Here is a 12,419-nt window from a genome sequence, read left to right as displayed (position 1 = left end):
AAATTGTGGCGGAATGCTACAAGTTCTTCAAATACGTATAGAATAATAGGTTTCTTTTTTGTGAGTGTAAAACACTTAAATACATTATTTCACTAACTTGTTTTTGTGCAAGTTGATAATGTAAATAGTGTTTCAACCATTAAACTGTTGTATCCCAGACAGTCTGAACCCTGGAATTAGGCAAAAAGACTGGATGTAGCAGATGTAGCGTGGTTGATCTATTGTTATACATTCTTCTTTACTTTCATTCTTAAGTTCTTAAAATGTATGGCATTAGAAAAGTAGTAGTTATATGACAGTATATTTGTTATTTTGTAAGGAAATGTGTAGGTTAAAAAAAACCATAGTATGAAAGTTGTCCCAAGATGAGTAATGTATACAACTGTGGAAAATAGAAAGGTAGTTATAGCAGTTATTTTTATTATGTGTTAAGTGCTTAGAAGTTTAGGTGGTTTTGGAAACTGATGTTTATTGATAGTTCTTTTTTATAAATTAAGTATTAATTGAAGAACAAATTCTTATGAAGTTTTTGTATCGTGTAGGATCGAGATACTTTTTCAAGTGATAGTGGAACAGTTCATGATTTCACTCCAGACAACGAACTCACAAACTATCCTACTCCTCCCTTCCATACGTATAAACATTTCTACTATCATCCAACAACTGGCTCACCTTTAGGATTGTCTAGAGGGATTGGAGCAGCACAAGAACAGTTCAGTATGGCTCCTATTGATCATCAGCAAACCAGGCGTTTCAAGGAAATGTCTCGAAGATCAAGTAGCAAGAAGTTGTCAGCCACAGACTCCAGCAGCAGTTGTATTGATAGTGGTGTTAGTGTGGCCTGTGATCCAATTCCATCTACCCTACCTTCTAGTGAAAAGTAAATATTAGATTTTACCTTTCCTTACAGTTGGTTTTATTTTAAGTGAATTTTTAGATTATTTTAGAACTACCTAGGTATCAAATGGGACTTAAAAGTACAGCTTAATTGGTTAGCAAATCTAAAAGCTTTAACATAAGTTAAAGCTTGAAAATATAATAAATTATTATAAGCTAAGATCTGTTTGGTATGCTGTTAAATATTTATATATATATATATATCTAGTAAATTGTTAATGAAAATTAACAGGAAATAACAATTATGCAAATAAAAACATTTGCATACCTGATTTGACTGATCATCTATGTGTTTTTGTTAATTTTCAAGTAAATTTATGTAGCCAGTCATAAGGGGTCTTGGTATGAATATTTTAAAATCTAAACCTAGATACTAACTTTGAATGATCCTTTACACATCTATTTCAGTTTTATGTAAATATGTGGATCTAGTCATGAAAGTCTCACAAACCCTTTTCACCCTCATACAGGGGCTCAAATTTGTTGAATAGCTTTTCAAAAATTAATACAAATTTTCAAATAACTTGGCTGAGTCAAACCTGAGAGCCTACAAAAACCCTTTACCTTCATGACTATTCTATTCATTTGAGGTCAAGGATTTTTCAGAATTTCAATTATTTTCTCAAATTTTGGAGAGGAATTAAAAGGTTGAGTTGTGATAGGTACAATTCAGAATTGCTATATGATGAGCTCTTGCGTGACATATAAATTGATTTTTATTGATAGTAAATTTTTGCAGTAAGAAATTTAATTTTTACATGTACTCTGGTGTTTATAAGCTTATCATAATGTTTTGATCTAAAGAATCATAAGCTAATAGTTTTTGTAGCATTGGTATCTGGTTCTAATGAAATTCATGACATTTGTGGAATGAGTATACAGAGTTAATTTTGTAAATTATGGATATCAGAAGTCAAGAAAAATATTAGATTTACTTCTAGTAACATACTTGTGGTTATCAGAATGATAAAAAGTTGGAAAATTCTTTCTACATGGTAATTAATGTATGTGCTTTAATAAGGGTGTTTCATTGGATGATGGACAATGAGAAAGAATCTTCAACAAGACATAAAAAATCAGGCCGATCATCTTTATCTTCAACATCACCAGTACTAGGTCGGCAAGGGTAAGAGCACTTAAGAATACAATTGTATTAAATAACAGTTAATTACATTATTTATCTGGCTTTTTGTTGTTTTTCTTTTAGTGAAAAAAAGGAAGGTTTAAAAAATTAATCTGTATGAGATAAAATTACTAGTTCAAAGTTATCTGTTTAATAACACTATTGTTAGGTTCTTTACTGATGTCATTATCTATGAAATATAACCAACTTACTCCATGAGGAAGAATCTGGCTTGTAGTCGTTGATCAAAAACATTCTTTTAAGCCTCATTGTTTGATTTGAAATTGCCAAATCTGGGTAGTTTGTCAGAAATTTTAAAATTTTATACATTTTATTTTTGAAGTGTAGAAATGTTTGTTTTGGAGGCATTCTTATATGCTAAAAGTTAAATGTTAATTTGAAAAAAAAAGTTTTAACAACTGGAGCATGCAGTGGTTATGAAGCTGCTTCATAAGCTGAATCTTATAAGATAGTATTGAAAAAATAACAATGTTTTGTATAAAGGAACATTAACTCATTTCTTAAGCTACAAAATATGTTATTTATCCTGTTATATATTATGATGTTATAGTTTGTTCTGAAACTTTTTTCAGTCACTCCAAGAAGCCACTGGCCTATAATACTTCACGTTCAGGCTTCCTGGAGCGAGGAGGTTCCATTCCCTGGCCTCTTCCTCTTCCATTACAAAGCAATGGAACTTATTCAAAATCTCATCTCCATACTACAACTCATCCATGTCACTGGAGTTTACAACCTACCCAGCCAATTGCTCTGGATCTATCTATGCCAATCCTCCCTCAACCTGACACAGCCACACAGCTTCTGGAAGCTAAACGACGGCTAGAAGATGAGGCACGTTTAAAATCTAGTAAAACAAAGTGAGTCTCTAATTTTATGATGAATAAGATTTAATTTTACTGAGAAATTACATGAAAAAAATCATTTGATTGTATTTTTCATTATTAGTGTTTTACAAGTGCACATAGTCTTACTATTAATTTATTCTAATAAAAATCAATACCATAAAAGACAGTTAATTTAATGTTTTACATTTTAAATTAAATTCAGGATTGTTATGGTGTGAACATCTTTTATAAAGTGGCAAATCATGATTATAATTAAATATTATCCTTGTCATAAAATGTGTGTATTAAACCTGTTGTATTTTGTAACACTACATTCAGTCCCTTAGGAATTTTCAAGAAGAAGAGTGTACAATAATATTTAAACTGCACTATATCTGCCATATCCATTGTCAATGACATATTTTGCTCAATACAGAGCTCATCTGGCTATATAGAACACTAAAAGCACAGTAGTGGTCATAACACTATTTATATAAGCCATTTGTTAAATAAACAACTATTATAATGTGAATGCCTTTTCTAAGTTGGTGAAGGAAAATAATACTTATACTTTCATAATACCTCAGTATTAAAATGAGCTTTGTATTGACCAAAACACATCTGCAATGGATATGGCAGACAAGTTGTGGTTAAAATACTTGTAAATAAAATGGGAATGAATAAAGAATGTAGAGTTAAAATATAATAGGTCTAATACTCGTGTCTTATGACAAGTCTAATTATAATCATGCTTTGCCAGCTTAGAAAAGGATTTCATGCCATAATGTTGAGCTCAAATGACTTGTATCAGTAGTGTTTGTGTCCCAGCTGACCTGATGAGCACTGAATTGAGTGAAACCTGTCAATCAGCAATGGACATAGTGTGGTTGAAGTACTGCTATACACTTTTTTTTCTTGAAAAACCCTATGGGAGTGAAAAGAAAATGTAGTGTTACAATATATATTAGGCCTAATACTAATGCCTTATGACTAGTATAATTAATTCAAATTTAATATTCCTCACCTGCAGATGTATTTTCTACTAAATGCATAAAATTAGCTAAAAAATTACAATCCATACTGGATAATTTTTTTGTTATTATTTATTTATTATTATTATTAAGGTAACCAAAGCTTCATATTATAAATATAACTTGTATAAGAAGTTTCAAGAGATTTCTGGAGTTTAATGTGATGTTTTCCAAACAGAACAAGCTCTTCAAAAGACAAACAATTTCACATGGAGTCAAGTAGGGGCAAGATTTCTACAAAGAACTTTGAATCCATAGAGGAATCCACTGCCCACAGGTTTGCTATAATATTTAAATCTTTTTCATGTGTAAACAGAGTTTTAACTCAATTTATGCAGGGTCAGTCAACTGGACTAACCATGCATTGGAGAATTTAGGTTTACTATAATTCTGAATTTACTAGGTGTATCTTCATAAAATTTTGTAAGATTTTAATAAACCCTCGTTTTACACAGAAAATCAATTTTTTGTTATTAAAGTATTTTTATTAAAAAAATTTATGAAATCAATCTGACTCTGACTAGTCATGAGTGCAAGGTGATTTTCGTGTTGTTAATAAAAATATTTTTCACATAACCTCTACAACCTCCTAATTTTCCAGTAAAACATTATACCCTAACACCAATTGTAATGAAATCATCTGTAGCAAAAGTTGAAGAATTTGAAATAAAATTGACTACAATTTTTTTGTTCTATAGTCATTGCAGATTGTAACATACAATTACAGTAATTTATCCTAACATTTTTAAGCCTTTAACCTTTTCACAAATGCTTTCATTTGATCTTATTGTTCTTTGAACATATTTCTAACTGCTAAAATAGCATAACAAAGTAAAAATCACATGGCAAGAGCATAGCTCAAGTTACGATAAAGTATCAAACTACATTAATGCAATGCAGCTTGTGTGTATACCTCACGGAGAATTTGTTCTTAATTATTTTCAAAAGTTTTCTTATCTGATTTAATAATTTTCTAATTTTTACATTTAAGTTACTTTTATAACAATAAATAAAAAATATTAAAAAGAAATTCAGCACTTACAAATGTGGGTCTTGTATATTTTTGCTAGTTTGTTGTTAGTGCTTTATAGAATTCTTATTTATTTCAACTATATATATATACTATAAATGGTAGTGATATTTATATCAAACTTGGAAGGTCAGGACTGTAAAGAATATCTAAAATGAGCAATTTGGAGTGAAGAAGTGGCACATAACACAGAGAAGTGAAAATTGAGAACTTTTTAAACAATGCTCTTAAAAATTAAGAAATATTGTGTAATGTTAAAATTTTAATTATAAACTTGTGCCAAGTTTATTGAAATACTTTGATAGTAACGTTTTTATAATTACATTTTTGAATGTAACTCTGTAAAAAGTCATGATATGCACACTATGACCCCCAATTGTACACATAAGGTTAACTAATAATTCAATAGTACACATGATACGCACACTATGACCCCCAATTGTACACATAAGGTTAACTAATAATTCAATAGTACACACACTAGGACGAAAATTTAAAATGACAAGATGACCCAAATGTGTCCCAAAAATCTCTTTATTTAAGATTAGTTTTCCATTGATTATGTGGACCTGTCTACAACTCTGGGCTCAAAAAATTGAAGAAAACTAGTGTAGCAAAAATAACATACAAATTTTATTGATATACATATACTTACAACCAATTTTGTATCAGAATACTGTCATATATATCATATTTCAATTGTTATTCAAGTAAACTATTAGTTTTTCTGAGTTAATAGTGCTTAAAGCAAGGAAAAAGCTAAATCCTAGAAATTCATACTTTAAAAGTTTTAACTTGCATTAATATTTTTCACTAATTTCACTTACTTACAGTCTGTTTGTATCTCATTTTTAGAGCTAAAAAACTCATTGAAAGTAAATGAAACTTGTTTTTTGACATCACATCCAAAAGGTTGACTTTCTGTAAACATAAAAAATTGTTTTGACACAATATGAAGGCTGTTTTATAGTATCCTAATTCTTTCATGTCACACTGCTTAGTGTGTTGGCTGTATTATTTACTTTATTTCTAATATAAAAAGAAAATTTGAGTCTTTCATCGTATATGATATTTTTTTGTGTGTCTATGTCTATAGTACAAATGTTTCTACATTAGTATTAATTCTTATAAAATGTTTTAGTATTATGTTTTAAAGAACTTCTTTTTTTGTCCATTGGTAAATGGTATTGAGTTCTTAATGAAAGTTTACTATATTATCCAAGTAATTTTCCATGAAGTAGAGATTTAGTAATAATGAAATTAATTGGGTTATAAGTACACTGGAATGAGGGGCAGCTGTCTGTTGTAGAAAAAATATAGAGGACGATGTTTCAAAAGTCTTCTGCCTTTCATCTTTTGAAATGTCATCCTCTATACTTGTGTTTTTTCTACGACAGACAGTTGCCACCCATTTAGGTGTACTCATAATGAATATTCTGCTTAAACAATCTATCAAAGAAACTATTTGAGTGTATACACACTTTTAAATAAAAAATAATTCAATAAAATGATCAAATGTGGAATGCCTTGTAGTCTAATGTGTAAAATTGTGAAATTATTTTAGTATTTTTTTTGTGCTACTATAAAAAGATAATTTAATAATAAGATCTGGTTATGGTGGACTCAATGTTTGTCCTGCTGTGAATTATAGAATAGACTGTTTATGGATTCAACCTGTGGGTTTTTAAAAATGAATGGTGACTACAACATTTTTGTTGCACATGTGTAAACAAATCTTATAGAGTATTTCATCATAGCACAAGAAAGTCAAGCAAGAAAACCTCATCAACAGCTTACATTCCTGGTTCACATCCTACATCCTCTGGAGACGTTACTGTTATTGGATACTGTTTTTCTGGTGAATCTGTGCCTTACAGAACAAAACTTCCAGGAAAGAATGTCACACTAAAACAATTCAAAGGTCTTCTTAGTAAAAAAGGAAATTATAGGTATGGTGTTTTACTTCATTTCTGACTGGGGGGGGGGGACAATTTGTAATTTAAAAATATAAATACATGCGGGAAGTTGGATTTTTAATTGTAAACATGTATACAGTAGAACTTCAACATTAAGGGCACCCTTCTGACTGTGTCCAAATGCCCTCTGTTGACTGTTCTGAATTTTAAGCCCCCCCCCCCTCCATTTTGATTCACCAACCAATAAATACTCTTCATTCGAAAATGCTTAAATTGTAGTTATTTTTAATAAAACATAGAAGAATAAAAACAAATACTTCAAAAAACAAAGATTTTAAGTAATTACAGTGTTATGACTAATAGTAAAGTTATTTAACAAAATTTTGAAAATAACTAAAAGATCATAATAAGCACACTTTAACTTGTTGCATGAAAGGGTTAACTGCCCGCTTTATCAAGTGCCTGTATAGAGAACGAAACTAAAGACACTGACTTTAATGTGGAATATCAAGTTGCCAATTATGCTGCAAGATTTATTTTGGTTAAAAATAGTAGAAAAAGAAAGAGACTGAAAAGAATCTGCTCTTAATATAAGTTTTTAGCAAATAAAATTTAAATAAATGATATATAGTCATCACAATGGTGATAGATGATAATTGAAATTTAATTACTCAGACAATATATAAACATGTGGAAACAGTTCCTCTGGAATGATGTGCTCATGCAAAAGTATATATTGTATGTTTGTAAATATGAAACCATACAGGACCAGTAAGTTCATTTCACTGTATGATCGGAAGAAGCCTTATTTGAAGAGCTTATCTCTTACTCATGTTTCAGAATTTTAGGGTTTTGTATAGGATTAGCTGAATTTTGACATAATTTTGAATTCAATTAATGATTTTGTTCTGTTCAGTAGAAAAGTTTTAAAAATGCTAGTTTGAAAAGTAATTGGCCAGCATTAAAAGAGTTTCTTATTAGAAAACTGTGTAAACACACATTGCATTGGGCTTATTAATTATATTAATGTTTTAGACTTTTTATAAGCTTCAATAAAATTTAAATTCAGAAAATTCTAAATGCAATAATTTTTTAATGTTTTCCTAATATAAAATATCTTCATACATGTTATGTTCCCTCATAAAAATGTTCCCTCAGAATTCTTACCAATGCTTTAAAATGTTGGTATTTTTTATGCTGGCTGTGATGAAATATTGAATGATTATTGAAAAATGTACTATTATGTTTTAAATTGTAATACAAAAATAATATAATTCTGTTGGAAAAGATGAAAAAGGAAATCATTTATGACTGGTATGTACATGTTTTGCCATTCAATATCATTGATCATTATTCAACATTTGTTAAAGGTCAAAACCTGTTTTGTTACAGATCTATAATTCTTGGTTACTGAAGTTGTGTACCCATGAAATATTTATGATCAAATAGGATAATTTATATTTTTTTTTCTTCTCAGGTACTTTTTCAAGAAAGAATGCAATGAATTTGGAACTGGGGTGATAAATGAAGAAATATCGGATGACAACGAAATTTTGCCTCTTTGGGAGGGGAAGATCTTTGCTACTATTGAATCAGTAGACTGATGTAGCATTTACTTTTGTATAAATGTTGAAAACATTCTGCTTGTTGTTGTTTTTTTTTTCAAGACTTTGACTTTCATGGATAATACCAAAAGAAATTTGTTCTTATGTAGAAAAAAACTTCTTACTGATGCTTCTACTGCTATGAAACTGTTTTTATTATTTCCAGTACTGTTGATGTTTTACAAAACTAGTATAAAGATATCATGCCCACTCTGCTGCACAAAATATTTGTTCTATTTCCTGTTACTCACATGAAGGGAATTAGATGTATTCATGCTGAAGAAATTACATACTTTCAAATTTTACTTTACCAAAGTCCTTATTGTGGAAACATTGACCATCTGTGTTGTATTCCTTTTAAGTTTTTGTGGTTGTAAGATAACATTCAAAAAATACATCAGCTATGATATATATTAATCTTTTTTAAATAGAAACTCATTATTGCAATGTTCCTAAAGATTTTTCCTTTATATAAATTGTTAGTTTCAATTTTCAGCAAATGATCAGTAAGAACATTTTGCTGTAACTGGGATTCTGTCATTTGGAATGTTTAGATGTTTTGTATGTATTTATTAAATTAGATATTAATTTTTGGGGTTGGTGTATTGAATTTCACTTGAGATCTACATGGTTTTGTACATTGCAGCTAACTCATCACTTGTGCCATAGCCTGTTGATCAATATTGTACAGTTTGAATGTAATATTGAACCTATATGTATTAACTTCTCTTTTTAGTTGTATTTAAATATTTCATTTAAAAGTTCATACAAATGGAGTACAAATATTATTATCAAGTTCAACAGTCTTGTTTACCTTACTTAAAAAAGTGTTAAAAGTTAAAAGATACATTTGGTATCTTCTTATTCTATTTTTTATTGAAATTTTGCTTCCATCATGTTTTATATGTAAAGCTGAAAGTATAGTTTCTGAGATTCTTTGAAAGATAAGGTGAATTTAGTTTCCATTAGCACAGTGCAGACAGTTTATTAACAGTTTAGTTCCATTCATCTGATATGAATGTTTAGGATGTTTCATACCATGCGATGAAAGTGCTGTATATTGTATTGTATAATACTTAAAATGCTCATCAACATTATAGGTTCTTAGCAATGGTGATTTCTTTTGTAATGAAAATCTAAAATGTGAAGATTAATATAATGTGTAACAAATGTCACATCAAAAGAAAATTTCTGTATGCAAAACAGAAACATGACATTCAGAAGCTTACAAGTTTCATTTGCATTATAGGGTTGGGCCATCCTTCAAATAGTTTTTCTTAAATTCTGTTTTTTTATAGTTTAAAATTATTATTATGTGTTCAGTTTCTTCAATTCTAAATAAAGCAATACTGATCACGAGTTTATAGTTAATGATAATTTATTGTTCTGGTATCATTACTAGAAATGAAATAAATATCTCATTCAATTGAATACTGTAGTGTCTGATAAAATCATATCTGGTGGGATATTGCTTTTATGATTAATCAGATAGTATGTCCATCAAAGAATTAACTAACAATATTATACAGGTGTGATACAACACTTGTGTTACGCATAATAGGCATTGTGTCCTTCAGACGACTGATGCATTTTCTCTAGTTTTAAACAGTGGGAGATCTGGTAGTCATTATGAAGTTAAACATCATGCCTAAATGCCAGTTGCCATAGTTGGTCACGGTAGTGACATTCACAATCCACACCACAGTCTCAGTGGTGATCAAGGGCCTAAAGCACTGTCTCACACTGCCACATTCCCTTAAAAGGCCTGCAATGGCTACTCATTCATGCAGAACTGTACATCCTTATTACGTTTCAAAAAACAAACAAGAAATAAGTATACTATAATGAAATGGTTAGCTCACATCTGCAGTGCATTTTTAATGTGCCACATCTACTATACGATCAGATATCTGGAGCTGGATATCCAATATTGGACCTAAACTAATATATTTCCCCATTCCTAGTGATTTCTAACTAAAGCAGAAATTGTGAATGGCATATAATTGAAATTTAAGGGCACCTTAAGATTACATTTGGTGTTTTCAGTTGTCTTTATTTTGATTAATTATTATCTTAAGCTATACAAAATAAAGTAGCACTGATCCAGAATTTACACTTCTGGGATTGTACCTTTTTATGCAAAGTTCAAAATAGTTATGTTGCTGTTGTTAAATTTAGTCTGTTTTTTTTCTTCATTTTAGTATCATATCAAAACATTCAGTTTTGTTGCTTATGATAGTGTAAACTTTTTTGGAGTATGTCTATGATGGAATTGTCAACCTATTGGATAAAGGGTGTAATTAATGCATAGCATTTATATCTTGGTTTATTTTATCTTGTGTTATTACACATACATGAAATGACTAAGCCTACATATAAAAAGTTTTCACGGGGATTTCTTCCATGTAAGATGGGAAAAACTGTTGTGAATGTATTTCATTTCTAAATTTACAAATACTTCATTTAATGAAGTACATTCTATTAATATTACATGGTGCCAAAAGCAAAGCTGATGTTAAGATTATTACTTTTTTAAGAAAATGGTATATATATATTTTTCTGGTTCTTAGGGTATGTCTTTTTCTTGAAAAAAGGTGCACTCATTAGTACAGGGTTATGTAAAAAGTGTCAGTTCTGTTGATAAAACTTTGTAATCAGTGTATCATTAATAGAAAAAATAATAATTCTGGAGGTATTTTCTTTTGAAGATTATCATTTTGTGTATTTTTTTTTCTTGCTAATTTGTAATAGTTAAACCTAACTGGTTTATAAATTGATAGTAATGCATAGGAAAAGTTTTATTGAAGTATTACTGAAAATCAGAATATTTTTAATTTATAGTTAATTTTGTCTTTGTCTGTAGTTTATGTATGGTATCAAATGAATTATTTATTGAACTCTTGCCAGACCAAATCAAGTTCAAAAAACATGCAAATTGTAAGGTGTTGCCAAGCGAGAGGTAATTTTTTGCTTGTAATTAGTGCTGCATTTTGTGGAACTTCTAGAGGCCTTAAATGCTACAATTTGTAATAATATATCATTAAGTCTTAAATGATATACTGTAAAATGGATTTGTGGCAGCTTGTATGTAAATAATATTTTTTTGCTACTACTAGATTTTATGATGTGAAATACATTTTTGCTTTTTCTAAAACTGTCTGTACATGTAGTTATGTGTACACATCCTTGCTGTAATATATATATGCAACTTGGTTTTCACCAAGATTTTGAGATTTGTCAGAGCTGCATTGGTGTTGTGCAGATTATATTTTTTAATAAAGAATATCATGTAATCATTTTTCTTGTAAATAAACCATTAATTTCTTGTTCCAGAATTTAAAAACCATACCCTGTTTGTTTCTACCAACATGCTGGTGTTTTGAAATATTTAGTTTGTGGATGCAGTAAATTACAAGTAATCTTAAAGAAGAGTTAACTTTTTATTTTATTGTTAACTACAAAAAGAGTAGGTTTTAGCAGTTTGTGTTGATAGTAAAATTTTCTCAAAACAACTTGGATGTTTTATTTACTTGATTTCATTAAAATAGTAAGGTATAAAATTCATGATGGGGGTGGAGGCTTTTGTATTAAAGTAGTCTGTTAGCATGCAGAGTTAACTTTAGTATTTTTCTCAGAGCTATGGATATTTAACTTAAAAATAGATAGCTGTAACCACTATAAATTTCTTGAAAAAAATTTTACTGCATACTTTATGCTGTTTTGGGAATGGTGTGTCATCAGTAAGACAATAATTAATTATCAGTTAAATAGAGATGTGCTTCATCCAGTGTGATGAAACGTGTTCCAAACTCATCTGCTACAAGAGTAGGACAATATGCTGCTGGTATATGTTTTTCTCTGCTATGCTCATTCCCTATACCACGGTTTTTTCCCAGTTGACCACATTTTGGAGTATTCCTAAGCAAGTATGTTTCCAGAATTATAAAACATTTTCAGTAATTTCTGTTTGAGG

The 12,419-nt window shown here is 29.5% G+C and overlaps 1 protein-coding gene across 2 annotated transcripts in view; it reads left to right on the top strand.

The window, feature by feature from the left end:
- LOC106461765 (axin-1-like) overlaps positions 1 to 11,866 on the top strand; it is a 52,925-nt gene extending 41,059 nt beyond the window's left edge. For both annotated transcript variants that reach the window (XM_013921615.2, XM_022388812.1), the window contains exons 7-12: positions 543 to 880; positions 1,919 to 2,023; positions 2,614 to 2,898; positions 4,075 to 4,173; positions 6,684 to 6,875; positions 8,320 to 11,866. In XM_013921615.2, the coding sequence (XP_013777069.1) occupies positions 543 to 880; positions 1,919 to 2,023; positions 2,614 to 2,898; positions 4,075 to 4,173; positions 6,684 to 6,875; positions 8,320 to 8,446 (1,146 nt within the window). In that variant the 3' untranslated portion in view covers positions 8,447 to 11,866. The remainder of the gene's footprint in view (positions 1 to 542; positions 881 to 1,918; positions 2,024 to 2,613; positions 2,899 to 4,074; positions 4,174 to 6,683; positions 6,876 to 8,319) is intronic.
- The last annotated feature ends 553 nt before the right edge of the window (positions 11,867 to 12,419 follow it).

This window comes from Limulus polyphemus, unplaced genomic scaffold (genome assembly GCF_000517525.1).
Source record: "Limulus polyphemus unplaced genomic scaffold, Limulus_polyphemus-2.1.2 Scaffold1027, whole genome shotgun sequence".
Lineage (NCBI taxonomy): Eukaryota > Metazoa > Arthropoda > Merostomata > Xiphosura > Limulidae > Limulus > Limulus polyphemus.
The sequence above is the reverse complement of the archived record's forward strand: the minus strand, read 5'-3'. Positions and strand labels throughout refer to the sequence as shown.